Source organism: Cervus elaphus, chromosome 26 (genome assembly GCF_910594005.1).
Source record: "Cervus elaphus chromosome 26, mCerEla1.1, whole genome shotgun sequence".
Classification (NCBI taxonomy): domain Eukaryota; kingdom Metazoa; phylum Chordata; class Mammalia; order Artiodactyla; family Cervidae; genus Cervus; species Cervus elaphus.
Window position 1 is genome coordinate 40,781,804 of NC_057840.1, and position 26,094 is coordinate 40,807,897.

General features: G+C 43.0%; 1 protein-coding gene and 1 pseudogene across 3 annotated transcripts in view; one reads left to right on the forward strand and one right to left on the reverse strand.

The window, feature by feature from the left end:
- Nucleotides 1-26,094, forward strand: part of SNX9 (sorting nexin 9) — an 87,241-nt gene that overhangs the window by 48,680 nt on the left and 12,467 nt on the right. For 2 of the 3 annotated variants that reach the window (XM_043888016.1, XM_043888019.1), the window contains exons 5-13: nucleotides 1,474-1,560; nucleotides 7,015-7,180; nucleotides 9,454-9,601; nucleotides 11,102-11,186; nucleotides 13,200-13,325; nucleotides 13,443-13,560; nucleotides 19,077-19,207; nucleotides 23,552-23,655; nucleotides 24,907-25,010. In XM_043888016.1, the coding sequence (XP_043743951.1) occupies nucleotides 1,474-1,560; nucleotides 7,015-7,180; nucleotides 9,454-9,601; nucleotides 11,102-11,186; nucleotides 13,200-13,325; nucleotides 13,443-13,560; nucleotides 19,077-19,207; nucleotides 23,552-23,655; nucleotides 24,907-25,010 (1,069 nt within the window). The remainder of the gene's footprint in view (nucleotides 1-1,473; nucleotides 1,561-7,014; nucleotides 7,181-9,453; nucleotides 9,602-11,101; nucleotides 11,187-13,199; nucleotides 13,326-13,442; nucleotides 13,561-19,076; nucleotides 19,208-23,551; nucleotides 23,656-24,906; nucleotides 25,011-26,094) is intronic. The other variant, XM_043888018.1, reaches the window with a different exon arrangement.
- LOC122684087 lies at nucleotides 14,709-17,980 on the reverse strand (annotated as a pseudogene).

The following is a 26,094-nucleotide window of genomic DNA, read 5'->3' on the forward strand; positions in this document are numbered from 1 at the left end:
TGTGGGAGGGGGGATCGGGATGGGGAATACGTGTAGCTCTATGGCTGATTCATATCAATGTATGACAAAACCCACTGAAAAAATAAATAAATAAATAAAAATAAATAAAAATATAAAAACACACACACAAAAAAAAAAAAGAAAAAAAGAAAGTTACTTAGGAAACAGTTTAATTCTTCCAATGTAAGCTTCTTAGGGTGGGGCCAGAGCAATGTTCAGTCTAGGGATATTTTTGCCTCTCTCTCTCTGGAGGCAAAAGCCTTTGCAGTTCTGTAGCTGGTATCACACCCTGTGAATCCTGAACCCTGAGGTTTTCAGTGCTGGCTGGTGAGACCTGCCCTCCTGAAAGGTTGATACTTAACCCTCCATATGGTCGCGTCCTCGGATGTGTGTACTGGTCAGTACTCAGCCTAAGACCTGGATCCCGTCCCCACCCCTTCACCCCATCTCTGGGGCCTCTGTCTGCTCTCTCCTTTTCACTGCTCTGCCCCAGACTCCCAGCTGTGTCTCCTCAACTCACAGAGACCAGGGTCTTTGTGTGGATCCCCCATCCCTAACCTGAGGCCTGGAAAGTCTCTCTAGGTAGGTGTCAGGTTCCCTATTGCCTGTTGGCCAGTGATTTGAAGACAGTTTCATATGTAACGTCTCTCTTAGTTTTAAGTGGAAGGATAAACTGGATCCCAGTTACTCCATCATGATTGTCTTCTTTGTGTATTATTAGTTGATTTCCAAAACCAAATTTATTTACATTTACAAAATGGAAATCATACCACCACTTTCTTCAGAAGAAAGTTATACCTGGAAAGTGTGTTCTCGAACACTATATAAATGTTAATAGTCATGACTTCCCTACGAGATAGTTGTGGAGCTGGGATTCGAAGCCTGGAAGTTGGTCTCCAGGGTTGTCCTCCTCATAGCAATGCTGACTTGGCCACTGCCTAGCTCCGGGGAGCGTATCGGTTATCTCTTCTCAAGTCTACTCTGCACACCAAGGCGGTCAGCGGCCTGGCGGGTTGTTCTATGCTCTTAGCCAGTCCTGGCTTGGTTCTTTGTGGCTCTCAGGTTCCAGGAAGCTTTGCTCATCTCACATGTCTGGTGACTGTGAAAGCACTAGTTCAATATCCTGACATTTTTTTAAGCTTGGCATTGTTTTTCCTCTGGAGTTCTTTTTCTGTGAGTGTATGACTTGCATGATATTTGTTCCGTTCCTTCTTTGCTGCTTATAATTACTTTCAGTACTTCAGTGATACTGTGTTGTGACAACAACAGTCTTTAGAATATATATTAATGCACGGAGGATAACCCACTACTCTACAGTAGGGGCTTTGGTTTCTGCATGTAATGTTTGTGCATGAGTGGCATGCTGGAATTTTCTGCTGAACTTAGCCCTGCTATGCATTTGCTGTTTTTAGCTTCGGTATACTCTTTTTTTTCCCCACCCTTCATTTACGGAGTACCTTTTTTTATTTTAAGGTGGATATTTTGGCTCAGATTGGTTGTCTTGAAAGTCTCAGCCAATCACCACCTTCTTCATCTTCTCCTTCTCCTTCCATAAATAAGGTAAAATTCAATTTGAAACCCTTAGAACAAATCCTTTTTCCCCAAGCAAGGTTTTCTGGTTAAGTATCTAACTAAATACAGGTTTTCTTGGGAACATGGCAGCATAGAAAGTGGGACATATAGGAACTGAAAGGGTGATTGAGATTTATGCCTTGGAGACCTTTCAGCTAAGACTTTCAATGAGACTTATTGATGAATTTATTCCACGGACAGTGAGGTCTAATGAAGGATTTTTAACCACAGAGTTGACAGTCTGGATGGCTTTGATGCTGTAAGGGGGGGCGGCCCGGAAGAGAATGATGACTCAGTAGAAAGGAGAGAGAAGGAAGGGCTGGGAGCAAGGGAAAGGAGAGGCCCCTCGAGAGCTTAGCGGAGGAGCAGAATGCATTATCGTGCCGCCAGATGTCTGCAGGTGAGGGACGGAAGGGGTTCTTGGAATTGAGAGCAAAGAAGTCAGAGGCCAAAGGATCATTAAACCGCTTGTTCTATAGCCCAGTTCATTGCAGCTGGGGTGAGGCTTTGAAGAAAAGCAAGATCTCAGCATTCAGTGCACAGAAAATGTGCCAGGAACCCCAAGAGTCAAAAGTTGCTTTGGAACTTTATGGCAAAACATTTCTGTCTTCTTTCTCCTTCTTATATGTATCTGAAGGAAACAAATCTTTGGCTAGAATAGAAAGTATTTTAAGTGCCTATAATCACCTATTTAATTAAAAGTTTCTCTATTAATATGATCTGGAATTGATTTGAAAATATAATTCATGGTCTTTTCCTCTAAAGTGTAAACTAATGGGGATTTACTCAAAGATTACCAGTCATCAGGCTTTTCTTTATGTTCTAAATGAGCCCCCATGTAGTAAGATGACCTCTGCTGAATTTGTGCTATGTGCTAGATACTCTGTGAGATGTTTTATATGCCTTATGTCATTTAATCCTTACAAAAGTCCTGTGAGGAAGTTAATGCTGTTATACCCATTCAGTAAGTATGGAAACTAAGAGAGATGGAGTAAATGGCCAAGTTCATACAGCTAGGAAGCGGTAAAGCTGGGTCAAACCCAGATAGACAGCTCTAGAGCTTAAATGCTTAACCACTGCACCCACCAAAAGTTTACTTGAGTCAAATCGCTACAGTTTCATAAAGGGATGTAACATTCAACCTGTGGGCTGTTTACTTGAGTCAGATTGCTACAGTTTCATAAAGTAAAGTGAAAGTGGCTCAGTCCTGTCCGGCTGTTTGTGACCCCTTGGACTGTACAGTCCATGAAATTCTCCAGGCCAGAATACTAGAGTGGGTAGCCTTTCCCTTCTCCAGGGGTCTTTCCAACCCAGGGATCGAACCCTGGTCTCCTGCACAGTTTCATAAAGGGATTTAAAATTCACCCAGTGGGCCAGTGTTCTCGTCCTTGCCCCCCCTTTACATGTCTTTATGAGATGCACAGCTTTCCTGCAGGCTCGGCACACAGGTGGAGAGCAGAGCGTGAGCAAAGGGAAGGATGTGGGAAAGTCTGGGAAACTGCAGGTTGACGCATAGAGTGAGGATCAGTGGCGACTAGTGAGGATGGGGAAGTCGTGGACGGAAAAGGTAGGATTTTGATCAACAGACTGAGGAGCTTAGAATCCATCCTGTGGTCGGTGAGGTCTAGTGAAAGGTCTTGAAATAATGCACTTGAGTTGGTGGGGGGGGTGGGTGTTACCATGAAGGGAGGGAAAAGAAAAGGACGAAGCCCTCGCTGGGCAGAAAGAGGAAGGAAAGCTAGCAGGAAGCAGAGGAGAGGCTTGGATGGTCGTGTGACCTGATGCCTGCAGTCAAGGGACAGGAGTGTTATTGGGAGTGGAGAGCAGAGGAGCCAGAGGCCAAATTACAGGGAGGGCAGGTCCCGGGGGAAGCAGACCCCGGCAGGCTTGTGAGCTGGTTGTTTGTTCCTGCTGTTAGAGGAGGGGCCCCAAGGACAGTAAAGGTCCCCGAGAGACCGAGTGAGTGATGAGTCAGTGATAGAACCTGGGGAGACTTCTAGTCGGTTGGGTTTGAAAGATTTATCAGCAGAAGTCAAGTTGAAACTAGAAGGACTATTCCCTGGGGTTGGGGGCAGGGACAAAAGCAAACAGTGATTTGCCAACAAGTATTTCATCACCTAGGTAGAGAGCTAAGATCCTGCACATGACCCAGTTGTAATGCAGTGATTATAAACAATTTATTAATGAAGTAGTTTTTCAAAGAGTATCATGTTATGTGTTTCAGTTTTTTTAGGGTACTTGCTGTGAATTTCGTGTCCCATTTGATCCTCGTGTTGATAGAGTGCCTTTCTCTGACGGTTTGCCAACAGTCTTACTCTGCAGCGGGACTGGACTTCCACTCTTCTGTTCTAGTTTGTAACTCCTCTGTTCCTCTTCCTCATAGTTTATAGATGCCAGACGAGTATCTGTACCTACTGTCAGGTTACCATCCAGAATTTGCATACCTTTTGAAGTTTTTATTGTAAAACAAAACCTCCAGGTTTAGAGTCTGGAGAGCACAGGGTATCTGTTTCCCCGCCCCCCAGAAAGCTGTGGAGGAAGGGTTTATCCTAACTGAGGAGTGACTGGCCTGCTCTCAGCACGACAGCCTTCTTTTCTAGTCTCCACTAGAGTGGCTTGAGAGGAGCTCCTTGTCAGCCGTGTGTTTGAGAAATTGACAGTCATACAGATGAAATGTCTTTCTGCTATTAATATTTGACGTTGAGCAAAATCATTAGTAATGTTGTCTTTTTTTCTTGAAGTTAGAAGAGATATTAGAATGCAATCACATTTCCTCTTGTAAAATGTGTCCTCTGTTGTTGACGCTTCTGGTAGGTGGCTGGCAGTTATCCCCCCATATGTCAATTGGTGAAGAGCAAGAAAAAACCCAATCACGGAGGCATTCTAAAACATTAGAGAGGCATATGAGGCCATTTGGGTAATTTTCTTGCAAACCTTTGCCTCTGTCTTTAATGTCAGGTTTGTTTCATTTTGTTTTGTTTACGTGAGAAGGAAGACTTTGCTATTCCATGTCCTTGAATTAATAGATTTCAGTGTTGAAAAAAAATTTTTAAGGCACTATTTGTTTTCCCTAAATTTATCTACAAATTTAAAGTTCAATGAAATCAGATTTTTTAAGCTTGACATGTTGTTGTTTAGTCACTAAGTTGTGTCCGACTTTTTTGCGACCCCACAAACTTGTAGCCTGCCAGGTTCCTCTGTCCATGGGATTCTCCAGGCAAGGGTACTGGAGTGGGTTGCCACTTCATTCTCCAGGGGATCTTCCTGACCCAGGGATCAAACCTACATCTCCTGCATTGTTGGGTGGATTCTTTACCACTGACATACTAATCCTAAAACTGAAGGTTGTTTTAGTTTTAAAAACAGAAAGCTGATGCTGCAGTTCACTGTAAAAATAATAAAAGATGTTATGGTAAAGTACAAAGTTTACCATATGGTATTTTTTCTAGTGGGCTCCAAAGTAGTTTGGTACTAGAGGAATAGACTATTAGGAAAGAGATCCAGAAATAGTCCCAAGTCCAGGGTATGGTAAAGGCGAATTTCAAATCAGTGAAGGGAGAATGGATTATTCACTAAATGATGTTAGGGCAACAGACCGACTACAGGAAAAAATTAAGCTGGATTCCTATATTATTTCTTATACTGAAGTCAATTCCATGCAGGTTGATGATTTAAAATTTAAAAATCTAGGATGGAAAAAAAAAATCTAGGATGAACCTAGAGCCCATTATACAGAGTGAAATAAGTCAGAAAGAGAAAAATGTCGTATATTAATGCATATGCATGGACTCTAGGAAAATGGTACTGATGCCAATTTGCAGGGCAGCAGTGGAGACACAGACACAGAGAACAGACTTGTGGGCTTAATGGGGGAAGAGGGGTGGGAAGGAAGCAGAGAGGAGCATGGAAACTACCATATGTAAAATAGATCGCCAGTGGGAATTTGCCATGTGACTCAGAGCTCAAACTGGGGCTCTGGGACAACCTAGAGAGGTGGGAAAAGAGGTGGGAAGAGGTTCAAGAGGGAGGGGACATATTTATACCTGTGGCTGACTGATGTTGATGTATGGCAGAAGCCAACAGTGTTGTAAAGCAGTTATCTTTCAATTATAAGTAAATAAATTTTTTTAAAAATTAAGAAAACAAAAAACTGTGGTTGCCTCCGGTTACTCCTACTGCAGTATTCCTTGAAATAGGGAGCCATGTGTTGCCTGTTTGAAAATTTTGTTTATAACGTTAATAATCTATAAAATTATGCAAAAGAATAATGGGAGAACATATTTTAAAAATAACTTGGCATGATAGCCCCATTTTATGCAAGATGCCACCCCTTGGCATGTAGTAGGAGTGTAGGAATGTAACCATACGATCTCTTTCTAAAGCAGTTTGACAAAATCTTATCAATTTTATTAATAAATGCACACTTTCATTAGCCCAGTAATTTTTCTTCTGGAAGTTTCACATAGATCTGTTGGACATGTGAGGAAAGATGTATAAGGATGTACACTGCAGCGTTATTAACAGTATCAAAACAAACTGCAAACAAGTTAAGTGAGCATCAGCAAATGCTGTTTAGATGATGGGAAGCAAATACAAAGGAATTCTATGGAGTCGCGTAGAAGAATGTCATCATCCACGTGCTGAGGTATTAATACCTAGGAGAATGTTTCAGGCTACTGAATGGAAAAACAAAAGAGAAGTGCAGAGCAGAAAGTGTAATTGGGGCTCACTTAGAACATGTTTAAAGAATCTCTCTGCATGGCAAGTGTGAGTAAGTATGTACAAAGGACTTTGTTAGGAGTCGTCGTCTCTGAGAGAATGATTGGCATCTTAAGGTGGTAGGAATGCTTTTATATTTCATATCCTTTTATTCTTTTGATTTTTTAAATTTTAACTGAGAACATAATACCTTTTGAAATAAAAATTAAAACAGTTAAAAATACAACTGATTACTATCAAGCAATTAAGGTCGATAAAGCATATTATTAGCATATATAATCTCAAAAACACAATATTAAGTGGGGAAAAAAAAGCTTGCAAAGAGATACAGACAACACAGTGTTGTTCAGGTCAGCTTTGAAAATAGAAAGTAGTTGTTATTTATGAATATGTCACATATTCTGTTACACAGTGGGAGTGTCAGAACACGCATGAGAACGAGAGCAGGTTCAGAAAAGCCCTTACTTGGGGGAAGGGGGAAAAAGAGAGCTTCTCTGCTAACAGTTGTCAAGTTCCTCAGCAAACACGGCAAATTGCTAGCAGTAAAATTCGATTGATGCTGCTTTTTGTGCTTGCCTACATGTTTCTAAAATTTTATTTTTTTAATTATTTTACATTTCTATCAGTTTTTTTCAGCACTCCTATTCAATTGCTTCCTACTGAATTGAGTAGTGCTTTCTAGAAGTCACAAATACCCTCTCCTTTTTTTACCCCTAACAACAGGTCAGCAGTGGCAGTGACCCCTGGTCAGCCTGGAATGCTTCCAAACCTACAAACTGGGAAAGCTCCGACAGCTGGGGAGCCAAGCCGGAGGGGGCCGCAGCCCAGAGAAGCACTGCCAACAATTGGGACTCGGCCTTCGGTCATCCCCAGGCCTACCAAGGACCAGGTGAGGGAGGGGCCGCCCTTAGAGGGCATCCGAGTCGAAGCGGGTTTAATCACAGGAAGTGTGGTCTCGCTCACTAATGGCAAACTTCGAGTTCTGAATCTGAATGAGGAACGTTTTCATCATACTCTTTAGTCCACTCTCGGTTCCCTGTCCAGGAGAACCTTGTCACACATGCAAACGCTTGCAGGGACCAGGTTCATAAAGTGAGACAACAGAGCAAGCCTGGGGCTGCAGAGGACAGAAGTGGGCAGCGGGTTGATGCCGCCGCAGGAGGGCTGAGCTGGTGCTCCTGGACCACCACAGCTCCAGAGAGGCTGGAAATCTCCATCTTTATGTCGTCTCCCCACTTTAAAATCCTCACTACTAACACACATTTGTTTTTAAATCTTGGGCCAAAAAAAATGTGCACATGGATTGACTGTGGTTTATCACCTGCTGGTTTATGACCTCTGACGTAGCTGTTCTATCATTTCCTGAACTACCTGTTTGACTCCCGGGTGCTTAGTGGAAACACTGAAGCAAAGGAAGACTTTCTAAAAGGAGAAATAGTTCAGGAATTAAGAAAGGTTATTTATGTCTGTTCTGAAATTAAGAGACCCGCCCATGATTTTTTAATGACCCCTGTCTGAGCGCATTGTGCCCAGAACTGAGTGTGCTGAATGGAGGGACGTGGGTCAGGAGCCTGGAAGGGCGCAGGTGCTGCTTCCTGGCTCCCACTCGTGGGGCCGGCACTGGGCTGCCGGAGTCGGGGGCTGGGTCCAGACCAGACTGCTGACATCACTTCTGCAGTGACTTGGCGTCGCTCCAGGAATCCTGGCCTAGATCCTTCTGATACTTTCTAGTCTTCTCTTTTTCCTTTTGACATTTGTCTCTGGGCTTCTCATGGTAGCACACTCAGGGAGGAGATCCCAGGGCACTTTGCTGCCTGATGCTAAGGGGACACCTCAGGCCTCCAGAGGTGGGAGACGGAGGCACAGAACAGCAGCGGAGGTTGGGCGGGAGGAAAGCTGGCACCCCGTCTGACAGGGAGAAGACTGTTGGAATGGGGGGCTGCCAGCGCTGGTTTAGTCGCTCCTTGTCCCTTGTTTCTTTCTCTTTCTCCTCCATCCCCTTGTCCTTCTCTGGCCTACGTTATTATTCAGTTCACTTCAGTTCAGTTCAGTTCAGTTCAGTTCAGTGGCTCAGTCGTGTCCAACTCTTTGCGACCCCATGAATCGCAGCACACCAGGCCTCCCTGTCCGTCACCAACTCCCGGAGTTTACTCAAATTCATGCCCATCGAGTCGGTGATGCCATCCAGCCATCTCATCCTCTGTCATCCCCTTCTCCTCCTGCCCCCAATCCCTCCCAGCATCAGGGTCTTTTCCAATGAGTCAACTCTTCGCATGAGGTGGCCAAAGTACTGGAGTTTCAGCCTCAGCATCAGTCTTTCCAGTGAATACCCAGGACTGATCTCCTTTAGGATGGACTGGTTGGATCTCCTTGCAGTCCATTATTATTAGTGTTACACAATTCCTTTTCAAAGATCTGTCACCCTTTTGTCCTCCCCCATCTCTTGGCTTAAAGGGTATTTGACCTGTTTATTTGCAAATTTCTAAAGCTAGATTTATCAATGTATAGGTGGCCCAGTGGTAAAGAATCCACCTGCCAATGCAGGAAATACAGGAAACATGGATTAGATACCTGGGTTGGGAAGATTCCCTGGAGAAGGGAAGGGCTACCCACTCCAGTATTCTTGCCTGGAGGATCCCATGGACAGAGGAGCTTGGTGGGCTACAGTCCATGGGGTTGCAGAGAGCCAGACACAACTGAGTGCAGGACAGCAGAGCCAGCCTCTGGAAGATCTTCCCTGCACACCACTGAGGTTTTGCTTGGCATCTTTTGGCCGCACCACGTGGCAAGTGGGATCTTCATTCCCTGACCAGGGATTGAACCCAAGCCCCCTGCATGGAATCTTAACCACTGGACCACCAGTGAAGGCCCTCCAGAGTGTTTTTATCATTGACATTTATCTGAAGTTACTTGGACCAACAGCCCTCTTTGTTTCTAACCTGTCTTTTGTGCTGAAAGGCAGAATCGTCAAGACTCACAACTGTAACTCACAAGCGTAACAACAGAGCCTGTACTCTTTGCATCTTTATTGTAATCCTGACCGTGTACCCTTTTTTTCTTTAAAAAATTGGTTCACCCAGTTGGTAGCTGTTAGCAGATAATTAAGTCACCCCGTCTTTATTTGGTCTCTCTTCACCGACAATCTTCTGTTCTCACCCCCAGCAACTGGTGATGACGACGACTGGGATGAAGACTGGGATGAGCCCAAGTCATCTCCCTACTTCAAAGATTCAGAGTCTGCAGAAGCAGGAGGTGCTCAGCGAGGAAACAGCCGGGCCAGCAGCTCTTCCATGAAGCTGCCACTTAACAAGTAGGTGTAAGAGCTGGGGGAACGAGGGCTGTCGTATGAGAGACTGTGATGAGACAGAGAGGCTGTTTCTCTTTCCAGTGATCATGAACTTTGGGGCATGATTTAATCGTGTCTATTTTTTATTTGGCTCTTAGCTTGGAAACTTTTTTTTTTTTTTTTTCATTTTAAAGTGATATATATGTTCCATTTAATGATCTGCCAAAGACACTTTTTTACCTTTATCAACTCATGACATATTGTTTCATTGCTGATGTCACAGGAAAGCTAAAAATAATAATGATGACTTTCTTTTGAACGTTTTACCGTGTGTTGATCTTTTACCATGACCAGGCTTTGTGCGGAGCAGCTTGTGTGTTTTCTTTCATGGTGCTCTCAGTTCCCTTTGTGGTACATGTGATCTCTTTTACTCTCGGAGAAACTGAACCCCAGAGAGGTTAAGTAACTGCCCGCGTTCACAAGGTGGGAAGTGATCTAGTTGGGATTTCAGTCCAGCCCCTCAGCCGCCTGAGCACACCCTCAGCGACTGTGCCTAATGTGTGTAACACTTTGTTTTCACTTAGATTATCCTTGTTTTTTTTTTTTTTTTTTCTTTAAGTGTTTTGAGCAGTACTTGTAGAAACACTGCTTAGCAGGAAAGCTTGGGGGAAAAGATGAACATGGACACAGAATGAAGGAAACGATACGGCCCCTGTGAGCATCACATTGGCCTTTAGCTTGGTTTAGGAATGAAATCAGATGTAATACAGCTGGTTTTTGTAGAAATAAGATTTCTTTTCCTATTTTAGGTGTTTTGCTTTCTGAGCATTTTTACCCCCTGTTTGTTTAAAAAAAAAAATTCTGAAACTCAATCTTGTCTTCTTTAGAAGTTGCGCTTTGGGTGGGTATACATTGATTCCACCTTTTCTTCCATTTTAGAACTTTGCTTTCGGTGTAGATATAATTTCTGGAAATAGCCAAGTTTATCATGTTTGAGGTCTCTTAAGAAGACAGGTTCCGAAGACAATTTCCAAAGAAAATGGCACAAGTACTTATGAACAGTGGGAGTGTCTTTGGGGTAATTGGGCCTCCCGAGGGAGAATGTGGAAAAGCAGCTTTAATTTGGGTGTAAAATGCTAGCGTGTGGCCTTCGCCCCATGGAGTCATCTCAAATTGTTATGCTCAGTACTTTCTTTCTACCTCTGTACCTGGGGGGCATTTTCTAGTCTGCCCTTTGGTCTTCATGTGGTGATAGAGTGTCTCAGATCAAGCAAGTCGAGTACCCGTAAATATCACACCTTCTGGAGTCAAACTGTCCTCTTACCAGATAAAGCTTAATTAAATGACTAATTGGCTGTTGAACAATCTGATTACTTCAGGTTTCATTTACCTTAGTTTCCTAGTTCCAGTACATCTGAAAGACAGAACAAGTTCAAACTGTTGTATTAAGTAAATGTGGATGAGAGCTATAGAATTTTTACAAGGAAAAGGATAAGACTCACGAGCATTTGTCCTCATGATTAGATTTCCTGGATTTGCAAAACCTGGGATGGAACAGTATTTGTTGGCCAAGCAACTGGCAAAACCCAAAGAGAAAATTCCTATCATTGTAAGTTTGTTTATTTTTAATTTTTTGCTTTGTTTCTAATTAAGCTCTTGTACAGTATCTTAAAGAAGGTTATTAGTCATTTAGAAAGTATTCTTAAACACATTTAATGCTCCAAGTAAGTAACTGACAGTATATTAAGAGTATAAAAAATAGCATAAATTAATGCCCATTATTGTCTAGGCATTCTTTATTTTTACCTTTTCAGACTACCAGTAATTGAACAAATGCCCATAGTATATATGTGTTTTTTATAATATTTTATTTTTCTGAAGTGTCTTGAAGTTACCTTTTACATGCTGTTTTTCTACTAGCCAAACATATTTAGCTAATAAACGCAATTCAAATATTTAGGTTTCTACCTTGGCAGAGTACATGCATGTTATCAGAATAAGTTCCCTTTTCCTCTGTGTTGGTAATAGTTTTCTTTCACTAAATCAGTCGTCCAGTTCATGGTAAGGAGCTAGCAAATGAAAGCTGGCAGTTAGTGACACCGTTCAGAATATCCATCTTTGAACGGCTTGCTCATAGGATGACACGGCTCCATGGTTTCACCCAAATGTTAACTGTGGATAGATTTTCTAAGTGTTACCTAGCTGTATGTTTCCAGATAAAATTTTAGAAAAGAACTGTAGCTATCTTCTGACCCTGATGATTTAGTCATGTAGCTGTAAGTTGGGAGTAGGGTAGGAGGGCAAGGCGCCTTGAGTTTAATCACCATGGAGTCAAATAAGGAAGAAATATCCAGTCTTATTCTATAATTTTTGGGTCTTAGGAAATTCAATAATAATGCAAGAATGACACTGTATTTTTTATATTACTTGTTCCTACTTCTTTGGAATGCTTGAAATTCTGGAAAACTCTAGAGAGAAGGGCTGTGACTAGAGCTCTTTTATCCTTCTTCCCTGAAAGCAAACTTGGGGTGATTATCTTTTGAATAGTTAGGTTAAAGATTTTTTTTTCTTCAGACGTTTTTGTAAATACTGAACGTGTATCCTGTTTTTTTCATTAAATTTAAAACTCCGCAGAATCAGGAGCCCATGGCCACCCTGCCCCTCCTAAGCATGAGACTTTGTCGTAAGCATGAGAGTGTTGGAACAGAGCTCCAGGACCCCTGCATTTGAGTTGTCCCACGCATTTTAGGCAGGCCTGCCTGTGTGGGTTTCTTGTGTGGAAAAGGAAGTGAGGAAAGCCATAGAGGCCTCAAAAACCAAGAAAAAGCAGAGACCTGGTCCTTTGGGTTTAAGGTGCAGCATCCCGACCCACTGGTAAAATATGACCTCATGGATGTTGGGCCCTGGTTGGTCAGAGTCTCCTCTCTCGGGCCCCATCACTGAGGGAAGTTCCCCAAGGCTCCTCTCAGAGGTTCCTGCCCTGTGGCTTCAGGAGGGTTTTCTAGATCTGAGTCCCTCTTGGAGAATCATAATATCAATCACTTGTTGTCAGAGACCTTTAGTCCCTCATTAAAGCTCTATAGGCTCCAGTCACCATCCTGACCTAGTAGCCTCTGAACTTTTCATACCTCACCTCACTTTTTCCTCCTTTCACCTTGAAAAACAATTAGGGCATACAGAAGATGAGAATAAGTGTTGAGGAAGTTTGATGGCAGTTTGACATTGCTGAGACAGCCAAGTGCATCATTTTATATTTCACAGAACTATTAGTCTGCAGTAGATTTGAAACTCTTAAAAGCTAGCCCTTCATTACATTTAACTGGGACAGCTGGGCTGGAGAGAGATTGTGTCCCGCCCAGCATCCTCTCGAGGAAAGGCAGCTCGGCCCCTCTCCATGGCCTGAGATGCCCACACGGGAGCAGAAGGGCCTCTCGATTAAGTGTGTTCTTCAAATAGAACCTTAGTGAGAACAGAGAGCATTTATGTAAACGACTTCTCAAAGAAGAGCAAGAATGACTCTCCTAAGGACTTCTAGTCCTAGAAAGAATCATTTGGTTGATTTATATCAATTGTGTTAACTGATTTTCCATGTAACAAAATTGCCTCTCCCTGCGATGTGTAGGTTGGAGATTATGGCCCGATGTGGGTTTACCCTACCTCTACGTTTGACTGTGTGGTAGCAGACCCCAGGAAAGGCTCCAAAATGTACGGTCTGAAGAGCTACATTGAGTATCAGTTAACCCCTACCGTAAGTATTCAGGTTATCAAAACAGAACCGTGCTTACATCGCTAGGAACGGCTTGCTTTTTTCTTCATTTTCTGTAGTTGATACTGGTAACTTTTTTTCTCTTTCCTTCTCTTGTAGAACACTAATCGATCAGTAAACCACAGGTATAAACACTTTGACTGGTTATATGAGCGTCTACTGGTTAAGTTTGGGTCAGCCATTCCAATCCCTTCTCTTCCAGACAAGCAAGTCACAGGTGAGTATGTTTGTGACAGAACTCAAAACAAGTGAAAAGACTCCAGTTAGAGTATTCTAACGCAAATCAGAAATGGCACTTTCCATCCTCTAGTGGAATAAGATGTGGGAGTCTGGAAACAGCAGCTAACTGCAGCCATAAATACACACACACACACACATAGTTAACACACATACACACACATATATAGTTCACATGTTTGGAAGTTACCTAACACCTAACAAAAAGGTTTCATAAAATTTTCTGTCCCAGTTCCTATGTATATATATGTCTTGGGTTCTGACAAAGTCACTGTGTCTTTACTGCTAACCCTTTCCCATGAAAGAAATATAAGCCTTTTTTGTGTGTGAAAAATGATACCTGGGAAAAACAGGAATGATTCTGATAGTCTAAGGGAGAAATTGAACTATATGACCCAGATAACGTGAGCGCATCGCACAGTCCGGCTGCGTCATTTTCATTGGCGGTGCTGCGCTCAGTCCTGTGGGACTCTTTGGAACCCCGTGGACTGTGGCCCGCCAGGCTCCCTGGTCCATGGGATTTCCCAGGCAAGAATACTGGAGCAGATGACCGTTTTCTCCTCCAGGGGATCTTCCCAACCCAGGGGTCAAACCCACATCTCTTGCATCATCTGCATTGGCAGACAGGTTCTTTTAATACCGCACTACCTGGGAAGCCCCTGTCATCTTCATCACAAGTCTGTAAACACCAGATGTAGGCGCCGCAGTTTCTAAGTGTTAATGTAGGAAGTTACCAAGTTTTCTACTCAGTTATTTTGGTGACTACTGATATTTAAATGTTTTTATTTATCATTGATAATCACCCTCTCCCTTTTCTTATTTATTTAAATGTCATTTCCCCCCCATCCCCACCCCCAAGTAATCTTCTAGTAAATAATCCACAATGCTCCCAGAGCCCCTTGTAAATGTGCAGTCAGAGGGTATTTTTCCTATGTTTGTTTTGAGAACAATCAGTGATTTTTTTTTTTAAACCCTTTCACCTGATCCAGAAACTGGAATGTTAGTACTCAGGAGTCCGTGTGTTTGTCTTGGATTAGAAGTTTGTAAAGAAGCTGAACTTCATGTAGACATTAGAGTCTCCATGTATAGCTAGAAAGTATTACAATACATGAAAGAGAGAGAGAAGGATCAAAGACGAGAGTAAGACTTGAAATCTGGAAGCTGGAACGGTACAGGAGGAACGGACAGGCTCACCTGGGCCCATGAGGAGCGTGGAGGGGGAGCAGGGTCCCAGAGGCCTTGGGGGGCTGGAGAGGATTCGGTCCTCACTCAGCAGGAGTGAGATAAAGACGAGAGAGGGGCTGAGGGCTCGCACCCGGCCAGGGCAGAGCCTGCTCGGGTGGCCCAGCCTGCAGGGGGGTTGGTCCTGACGTGCCAGGCGTTACGTGTGCCCTGGCCCCTCACGCACAGGCGCTGTCAGCTCAGACACGCACAGGTGCCACTCAGAGGCGCTGAGAAGGGACGTGATGTGATTCCAGAGCTCACTCCATGAGACGTGGACTGACTAATCCTCAGCTAGAACCAGTGGCCTTAGGAGAAGGAAGTTATTCTCCTTAAAGCGTGGCTTTTTGCTTTGCTTTGTTCAATGTGTATGCTTCTCTGAAATTTTTTGAAGAGATGGAAACCATTTCTAAAGAAATTTTTTTGATTTGGGGGGAAAATCTTCTCAAAAATTTCACATTGACCTAGCAGAACGGAGGAGTGGGCCTGCACGGCCCTCCGGGGGGTGACACCCAGGCAGCCCCTCAAGGCGCCGGGGTGGCAGGTTGGATGTGTGGCTGCTTCCTCCCGCTCGGACGTGTCGCCCACCCCAGTCCTCACCCACTGCATATCCTCACTGTCCCTCCTTTCTGTCATCCATATTGTTTTAATCATGGCTTTCTTTCTAAAAATTTAGATTTTTTTCCATGAAAACTTGAGTTCTGCCTCTCTCTACATCTTCAGGTTTGAATTTTAAATTCTCCTTTATCAACTTGGTTAGCATAATATGTTCTCCATGGTGTTGAAATAAATGGATTCATGAGCTATCTTAGAGTTGTGGGGGTTTCTTTTATTTTTTTCAGTTTTAATACACGGTTTATTCAGAATCAGATAACCCATGGCATAGCCTAAAGCATCATGGAGTCACGGTTCTCCCATAGTAAGGATTTTTTTTCGGGGGAAAAAAAAAGAGGTCAGGCCTGAAGCCAGGGGATGTCAGAGAAAAGCACAGAAGCAACAGCCCCTCAGTCTGAAGAAAGTTGGGCTTTGATTCCCTGACTGGGCTGCTTGCCGAGGAAACTGGAAGGCACAGAAGCCGTTCTATTTCCCCCTTCTCTCGTCTGCGTCCTGCCTGAGATGCCCACAGCATCATTATTGTATAAACTTCCTTCCCTTAAATCCTGGAGAAAAGAAAAAGGAATACCAAGTAGGTGATGTCATGACATTTCTGTGGACTTGATAATCCATCCAGGAAAAGCTTAGAGCTAAGATTTTTCTAATTTGTTTATGGATTTTATTTTTTATGGAATAACATTGAATGAACCTGGTTTTATTTCCGGGGGCCAAACTGGTATATTAACATTATTCATGAAAACCTAGGTCAGGGTCATAGGAAATGGACAGATGGAAATCCCTCCTCTCCTTTTTCTTAATTTTCTGGAACCTGATAAGAATATCCTCACAAGAACAAGATAATAGCTGAAGTCACAGTTTGTAAATAGACCAGCTGTGTCAGAAAAAAAATGTTAAGAGAAATAAGAATGACTATTTAATTCCAACCAATGAGTAGGTTATAAACTCTTGTATAGTTGACTTGCTCATAACGTGGAATTCAGCATAGCCCTTAGGTCTGTGCTGACTTCCAGGGTCTCTTCTGTTCATGAGGTGGGTCATCGTCTGCACAGTGTACAAGTTTCTGCAGTACTTATTAATCTCTGCTCCTAGTACGTGCAGAATTTGAAGTGTTTTAATATACAGGAGGGGGGTCTAGTTTTGTAGTCTACAGTTTAACATCTAGGTCTAGGGTTTATTTTGAGTTAAGGTTTGTATAAAGTTTAAGGTGGTAGAGATTTATGTTATAAATCTGGTCATCTAGTGGTTCTCAGACTATCTATTGAAGAGAGTATCCTTTCTCTGTTGAGTTTCCTTTGCATTTTTGTCAAAAAATCAATTGAGCATATTTGTGCAGGTTTATTTCTGGACTCTATTCAGTTCCATTGATTTATGTGTCCATCCTTTTGCCAATACCACACCATCTTGGTTATTGTAGCCTTATAATATAGAAAGTCTTGAAGTCAGGTATGTAAGTCCTCCAGCTTGGTTCTGTTTCAAAATTGTTTTTAGCTATTCTTTTTCTTTTGCCTTTCCATGTAAAGTTAAGAGTCAGCATGATTCTTTTATAGTCAGATACCTATAAACAATCATGCTAGGGTTTTTATTGGAATTGCATTAATTCTGTAGACCAATTTTCGGAGAACTTAAATCTCTCTTTTTTTTTTTTTCACTGTCACCAACAGCACTGTGCAGTTTTATTAACCATTCAAGTACAGTAGCGTCTGTAAGATCGGGACAGAATTGGGATTTAAAAGTGAACAGATACCCAGCATCTAACAATTTGAAAGAAGCCACTACATACTGTTTTCGCAGACATGTTTTCACGGAGCCAATGCAGTGCCAGCCCTTAACCCAGCACACCATACTGAGGTAGAAAAGACGCAACGAGAAGCATAGCTACATCAGGAAGACGTCAACTTTAGAGAAGGAGTAAAACACTTTTTGTTTCTCCCCCCTTTAGCCCCTAAAAGAACAACATACCGTCTGGATCTACCTATACAGCCCTACACCAGCTTGTGGAATATGTTTGTTAGGAGGGCAAAAGTAAAATGACACTGGCCAGCACAGCCTTTGGATGTTTAGGAAGGGGAGGGGGAGAAAGTCAGTTCTCAGGACAGAGGAGTCGGCCTCAGTCTCGTCAGCAGGATCTTTGGACCCTTTGTTCTTCCGCACTTCCTCAGTGTGCTTGTCCTTCTCTCTTTGCTGGCTTCCGTCTCCCGTGTCAGCTTCTCTTCCGCCATCATCCTGACGTCGTTCTCCTCTGTCGCTTACTGGAGCACTTCTTTCTCGTGCTCTCTCTTCTCAGCGAGCTGCTTCAGGACCTCGGCTTCATGGGACTTGCATCTTTCTTCTGCAGCTCCTAATCTCTTCTGAATTTCCTCCAGGGAAAGATCCTTCTTCTTAGGAGGGGCTCGGGGACTTCCTGGGACACATTCTTTTGCTCAAAGGCTGAGAATCAGCTCAAAAACCTGGCCTGAGGCACACTTCTCTAGTTCTGCACCTCGTATCAGAAGAGGCCGTGGTGAAGAGGAGACAGGAGCCCGGCAGCGTACTCTGCAGGGTTCACGGGCAACGAAAGCGCTGCTCAGTCAGTCCCAGCCGCCTGGCCACCCTCTGAGAATTGAAATCTTAGCATGTAGTCTTCCAATGCAGGCACTTAGATATGTCATACTTGATTTTCATGTAGGGTTTTATATGTTTCAGCTACAGATTCTGCGCATATTTTCATAGATTAATATGTAAGACTTTCATGGGGTGGGTTCTACTGTAGAGGAAATAGAATGGAGTGCAGAGATGGGGTGCAACCCCAGGCCAGAGCACCCCAGAACCCCCCTCTTCTGGCCTGAAGGTCAACAGTTGGGGAGCATAAACCCTTCTCACAGGCTGTATGCCTCTGGTTGATTTCCACAGCACTTAGTTTTTGTGGCTTTTTTTCGGCTTTCTAGTTGCTTTTCAGGACTAGGATTAGCTAATTATCAAACGCATCTATAGCCAGAATTTCCATCTCCAGAAACCTTTTAACTGATACTGATTTTATTAGGCTTATAAAAATTCTGTACTCACTTGATGTTTGGTATGTAAGGTTTGTTAAACTGATTTTCTACTTTTAAAACAGAAATATCACCCATTAAGCTCCTGTTTTATGATGGTCTTAAGTTCTGGGATAGCAGCTTTCATTATGGCATTCATGGAAAAATTGGTTTTTCTAATTTTCATTTAAGTAGTTGAAAAAGCAAGATGGGAAAAAACCCACAGTTTTTAGTTACTTTTCATAAAGACTTAGTATAATTCTGTATATCTGAGATTATATTGTATTTAGACACATTTTTATAAATATAGAAATTTCACCTTCTTGGTCAGAATTGCTTATTAATTTCCACATTATCAGCCCTTTCTTGCCTATAAGGCTTCATGTGATCACACAGGCACCGGCGTGTTAGTTAATAAGAAAGAGAAAGTTTTTCATGTGGAGATAAAATTTGCTTTCAGGTTTGTTGAGTACCTTTCCTGTGGGCCTTTGAACAGCCACTGTGTTGCTTGTTTTAACGTTGTTGAAAAATTACCATGGTTTACCTTTTACTGAGTAACTCTGCCAGTAGCCATATGAGCAGCGTTTCCACCTGGGTAACAGTGATTCCTCCTGGGCAGAGTCGCACGTCACTCTTGGCTTGTCTCTTGCAGGTCGCTTTGAAGAAGAGTTTATCAAAATGCGCATGGAGCGGCTTCAGGCCTGGATGACCAGGATGTGTCGTCACCCGGTAATCTCAGAGAGTGAGGTCTTCCAGCAGTTTCTAAATTTCCGAGATGAGAAGGTAGGACATTTTATTATAATCCTGGAGGATATTGAGAATTGTCACATTCACACCAAGGAAGTTAAATCACGTTGATTAGTTGCTATTTCTAAGTAATAGTAAAGTAGTCACAGTGTGTGAGCAAGGAGTTTGCCAGAATGATTTTCTGCAAACCGGGAACCAGTTGGCCCAGTGAGGACAGGGGTGAGGGATGTGATAGGATGAGGGGCTTTTTCCTCAATGCTGTTAAATATAGGATAGACCCCAAGCTGTGTAGGATATTTTCAGCGTGAAGTTAGAGAAATAGTGTGAATGATTTCTTAGGATCATATTTTGACCTTACAGTGTAAATAGTGTAATGAAAAGTAGATTCATAAGTGAAGCTGCTTTCTCAAAGCCACCTTGTTTTTCCAGAACTGTTGTTGTCTGTCCAGGTCTGCCTCTGCCCCGTGGGCAGTCATTCTGCCTACAGTCACTGTTCTCGTTTGAAAATCAAGAAGAAATTGGCTGCTTGTCATCTCACTATTGTTGTCTGCTTTGGAAATAGCTGTGTGTCACCTTAGTCCTCCATTGTATGCAATCATTTGTTTGGTCATGCTTAGTATAATTTATAGGTTAGAGATCATTCCATTTAAATATTTGTAGTCTTTTTGCATTTCATGGTGAATGCTTACATGTCAAAATGTAATATATAGCAGTTACAAAAACTATGTGGAACCCCCTTCAAGTTGGTGCCTTACTGCTTGCCACAGGACTTTAACAAGGACTTGTTTGATCTGTCTAGGATTCTGTTGAGGAAGCATTTCTAGAGAATTCCCTGGCGATTCAGTGGTTAGACTCCATGCTCTTACTGCCGAGCGCCCGGGTTCAGTTCCTGGTTGGGGAACCGACGTACCATCAGCTGCCTGGCATGGCCAAAAAACCCCCAAACAAACAAAAAAACAGGAAGCATTTATAAAGGTTATGCTTTATGCAAATTTTAGGCTTTTTTCTTTTTTGTGTGTTTTTGATGTAAGAGAAACAAGAAAGAACTTGGGGCCAGGGCACTCGGTTTTGGTCTTGGCTCTGCTTCTGGCTGCCTCCACGACCTTGCCCGAAACATGAACTTCTTTGGGCCGCAATTTCCTCACCTGCTAAATGACAGCATAAAACTAGAAAATTATTAAAATTTGTGATTCTCTGGGCAAGAGTAGTTCATATAGATTGTTGGACATAGAAAACCCAAAGAACCTACAGAAAAATGTAAATCTACATTAAAAACCATGAAACACTGCTGAGAGAAATAAAAAGAAGACTTCAATAAGTGTTCCAGCACTATGTTTTTTGAATTGAAGAACTGGAAAGATGTCCTTCATAGAAAATTTAAGCTCCAAGAATAGCCAAGATACTCTTTAAAATAAAGATGAAATGGGAGGAAGCCTTTCCTGGATGTTGAGACTCATTATAAAGCTAAAATATTTTAAAAGCAGATCAATAGAATAGAATGGGCCCTTGATTATGACAAGAATGATTCTGAGGATGGGGGTGGGGGATGGGCAGTCTTTCCTATCAGTGGTGCTCCGTTGGATGGCATCTCTATTGGATGGCATCTCCATTGGATGGCATCTCTGGGAAAAATAAATGTGGTCACTGCCTCACAACAAGCTGTTGATTTTGTTAGGTTTGATGTTGGTATTTTGGTAATGTTTTTAAGACATGGCCCTTATCTGTTAAAGATACACAGTGAAGTATTTACAGGTGAAATGATATTCTATCTGAGATTTCCGTTAAAATAAACAAGAAATAAAAGTAGGATGGAGGAGACCAGATAAAACAAGTTTGGTGAAAAGTTGATAATTTTTGAAGCTGAATCTATAGGGGTTTATTAAAATATTTTTCTACTTTTATCTGGTTGAAAGTTTCCACCATATTGAGTCTAAAAAAAATTAACTCCTGATGGTTTACAAGTTTAAATGTGAAAGACAACACAATAAAGCTTCTAAAAGGTAACATAGAAAATTTTCGTACCCCTAGGGTAGGGAAGGATTTCTGAAATAAGACACATACAGGAAGAGACTGACAAATTTGCAGGAAGAGACTGACAAATTTGACTACCCTAAAAAAAAAGAACTTTGGTTTATCAGAAGTTATTAAAAGGAAAATTCGAAGATATGAACGTGTATAGTCAACAAAGGGCTGGATTTTAGAATATGGGGAAACCCATACAAATTGATAAGCAAGATAAACCAGTAGACAAATGGGAGATTTGGTAATGTCCCTCACAAAGCTGGCTTAAAACTCAACATTCAGAAAACTAAGATCACAGCTTAGATGAGGCGTCTAGTCTCATCACTTCATGGCAAACAGATGGAGAAACAATGGAAACAGTGACAGACTCTTGGGCTCCAAAATCACTGCAGATGGTGACTGCAGCCATGAAATTAAAAGACACTTGCTCCTTGGAACAAAAGCTATGACAAACCTAGGAAGCATATTAAAAAGCAGAGACATTACTTTGCCTACAAAGGTCCGACTAGTCAAAGCTATGGTTTTCCCAGTAGTCATGAACTGATGTGATAGCTAGACAGTAGGAAAGGCAGAGCGCCGAAGAATTGATGCTTTCAAACTGTGGAGAAGACTCTTGAGAGTCCCTTGGACAGCAAGGAGATTAAACCAGTCAATCCTAAAGAAAATCAACCCTGAATATTCACTGGAAGGACTGATGCTAAAGCTGAAACTACAATACTTTGGCCACCTGATGTGAAGAGCCGACTCATTGGAAAAGACCCTGATGCTGGGAAAGATTGAGGGCAAGAGGAAAAGGAAGGATAGGATGAGATGGTTGGATGGCATCACCAACTCAGTGGACATGAGTTTGAGCAAGCTCTGGGAATTGGTGATGGACAGGGAAGCCTGGCGTGCTGCAGTCACTGGGGTCACAAAGAGTTAGACACAACTGAGCGACTGAACAACAACTCACTAAAGAAAATATCTGAATCATCAGTAGTGTATAGAAAAGCACTTAGTCTTATGAGTAATAAGAAACGCAAATTCAAGCCACAGTGAATAAACTTACCAGAAGGCTGAAATTAGAAAGACCAGGATGCCATGTGTCTTCTTGGTGAGATAAGGAGCTTCTGAAACTCACACACTGCTGGTGGGTGTGGAAGCTGGTGTGACCAGTCTGGAAAACAGTTTGGCATTATCTGCTTGAACAACTTTCCACGCCTGGTTATGTCCCCACAGAAGTGCATGCGCACACGCACCAGGAGATGTGTACACAGCAGCTTTATCCATAACTCGCCAGGGCCACTGATGGCTACCCGTGGTACAATGGGGTCAGTAAACCGGGCACCAGTCACTCGAGGGAGTGTTAAACAGCCATGAAATGAGTGAAGTCCAGCTGTAACAACAGTGTGCGTGTGACTTCTTAGCATAGGTTGAGCAACTAAGGCCAGACACAGGAGAATGCCGAGTGTTGTGTTCTCAGCTAGTTCACAGAAGTAGCAAAACCATGGTGTAGGGACTTCGGTGGTGAAACTGTATGAAGTGAGGAACTGAAAACCATAAAAGAGTGGGTGGTCATGGTTACCCCTGGAGGGGGAGGGAAGGGGTAGTGACAGGGAAGGGACGAGAAGGGGGCTTCCAGAAGTCCAGCTCTCATTCTCTCTCTTGCCCTTGGAAGCAGTTACACAGGAATTGACTGTATGAGAATTTGTTGTACTGTGTATTTTTGCTTTGGGCACTTTTCTGTGGGTGTGTTATATACACACGGTGATTTGGCCGCTAAGTCGTGTCCGACTCTTGCAACCCCACGGACTGTAGCCTGCCAGGCTCCTCTGTCCTTGAGATTGTCCAGGCAAGAATTCTAGGGTGGGTTGCCATTTCCTTCTCCAGGGGATCTTCCCGACCCAGGAATTGAACCCAGGTCTCCTGCATTGTAGGCAGATTTTTTACCAGCTGGCCTACAAGGGAAGCCCATATATATTTGATTTATAGTGATTTTTAATAGTTTATAATATTGTTTCCTATATTTAGAAAGGCTTTAATCTTTTCAAGAAAACAACCTAAAATTTTGAGGTCCTTTGTCAGATTCCTCGGGTGTGTTTGTACAGGCGGGTGGGCCTTGGGAAAGAACAAGTCCTGGGTCACCTCGCTTCGAGAGGATTTGAGCTCTTAAGGACCGTTCGGCACAGCGGCACCGTTCACACTGCTCACGTGTGGGATGGAGTTGGAGATGCAGGGGTGCGGAGGGAGACGGCATGGGCACTGCCTCCCGAGAGTTAGAAGGATAAAGACAGTCAGTGAGCCGACGCTAGGATGGGATTTTGAAAGAGCTGTTTGGCTCCGCTCCCCACTTTAACGTCATAACATTCCTCTTTACAGGAATGGAAAACCGGGAAGAGGAAGGCTGAGAAAGATGAGCTGGTCGGAGTTATGATATTCTCCACCATGGAGCCAGAGGCACCTGACCTGGACTTAGTGGAAATGTAAGAGATCCTGCCAGCCGCCCCTGCTTCCCAGACCGGGTCCACCTCCTCTGCTTGCAGGCCTTGGCCCGTCTGACCACACCTGGAATTCACATCGTCAGATGAGAGGGTGTGAAATGAGTGGGGTTTGTGGTCAGAAGTCATGGAGAGCATCTCTTGTACTTAAAACACTGTCTTTCTAACCATAACATCAGTTAAAGTCCGCTTCCTTTTTACCTTGAAGTCAGTGATTTCATAGTTGACACAGTGGTTAGTAGTTATTAATAATAAAGTATGAGGACACGGCATGGCACTGAGCCAGCTGACACCCACGGATCAGCCCATGGGCCAGAAATCTCTTTGAACATAGCCTTGAAGAGAGCAATCTCAGGCCTGTTTTTCCAGTGTTGTTTTAATCTCTTGTTTTTAATCTTGTCATCTTTTTAATGGAGGCTTAGTTGAAAGTCTGGAGTAGTTCCTTTTTTGCATTAAGATTAATAAGAAATCTTGTGTTTGTTCATAGTAATAATTTTAAGCAGCCTTTTTTCTTAATGTATAACCATTGCTTATATTTTATCCAGTATATAGACAGTCTTCTAACTACACAGAGAGGAAATCGGTGTTAATATGTTGACTTAGGTCTGTGTTCTTCCAGATCCTACTCTGTACAATGTATCTGAAGGGAAAATGGTTGTGTAAACAAAAGTGACCTCATGTTACACAGTCTCTATTATAACCTCCTCTTTCATTTAAAAGTATATTGTGATAATTTTTTTCAAGTCAGGAAAAGCTTTTTAATCCTGAAGGAACTGGTATCTTCTGTATCACTTAGATGCTGTGTGTGTAGGTTTATTTTCTCTGATTCATTAAAGTATTTGTTGGAATGAGTGAACAACTACCACCAGCAGCCCATACTATAGAGTCACCAGTACCTGCAGTGATTGAACTTCACTCAGTAAGATATTCAAGAAACGAAGATTTTATTTACTTTAGAACAATTTTAGTTAGAATTCACAAGGAATGGAGGGCGAAAGAAAGCAGTTAAAATATAAGTGGCAGATGTTGAAGCAGTTCTTTAGAAACCTGAATCCAGCCGTTTTTAAGACTGATTTAGTTACAGCAGTTGCTAGAATGCACAGCACAAGCACCCGAGGTCAGGCTTGCTGTGAGCTCCCCTGACCACGTTGGACTTTTCTCCTCTCACACCTCACGCTGTCTGGACGTTGGGTAGTGAAGTCAGGGACGCAACCTCCTCGTGTTTTTGCCCCACAGAGAACAGAAGTGTGATGCTGTCGGCAAGTTCACCAAAGCCATGGACGACGGCGTGAAGGAGCTGCTGAATGTGGGCCAGGAGCACTGGAAGCGGTGCACCGGACGTAAGTGCGGCCCCGGGGCCCGGGGGCCGGGGCAGCGCCACAGCCACGGCGCTCTGCGGAACCTCACCTCCCAACCCGGTTACAGCACTGGAGACTGGCTTGGCCAAAGCGGGTTCAAGAACCCCTGTAAAAAGCATTACATTCACTTAAATATTTCCAGTTACGTGGGGTTTGTAATCTATGGAAGAGTCACCCTTTCTGCCTGCAGAGAAAGTGCCCGTGGTTATTTTTAATCTCAGGATCTTTTTAATAGTCATCCCTTTAGTGAGTTGTGTGTTTGACTAAAGCTCTAATCTTAGGAAAGCCCGGTGGCGGGTGGTAGCAGAAAGCCCGGAGCCTGGGTCAGACCCGAGAAGTGCCGCTGTCCCCTCCGCTCTCTGCCTGCTGCGCTGCACCCTCCCTTCCCTTTCTCCGCTGAACCGTTTTCCCGTATGCCCCAGACCCAGGCCGCCCTGCCGTCCAGCAGCCAAGGAGAGAAACACAGTCCAGTGTCAGCTGTGGGGATCACGCCTTGGCTGCTGTGGTGTGAAGGATGGCCGAGTTGAGTACTTTCAGCAGAAACCTGCAGCCCAACAAAGCCTAAAATGTTTCCTGTCTTGCCCTTTGCAGGAAGAAAGCAGGCCTTACAATGGCCCTCCACCATTCACGTGATATTTTATATCAACAGAACCGTTGTCATGTGCCAGCTGTTTATGCTTGAGGGGCAGACGCCAGGAGCAATAACACTGGTTCCTTTTCCCATGGCAAAGAAATGCTGAAAATAGAACTAAGCCTGAAAACATAACCTATACAAATGCAGCATCAGAAAATAAAATCTGTTTCAGGCCTTTGGTCACAGGGAATAACTCATGAGCCAAAAAGGGAGTGATACTTCTCTAAAACGTAAATGAAATAATTTAATTGTTAAAATAATTAACAGTAAATTCAGCTGTTTCCCCCTTTTAAAGAAAATTTTAAATGAGTACAAATCTTAAAAGTTTTTAAGGATATCACAAAAGTCTGGGATTATGGCTTCTATTAAAAAATCAAATCCCTTATGTCTAACATCTGGTCAACTCCATGTCCTGTAAAATCCACAGACCAA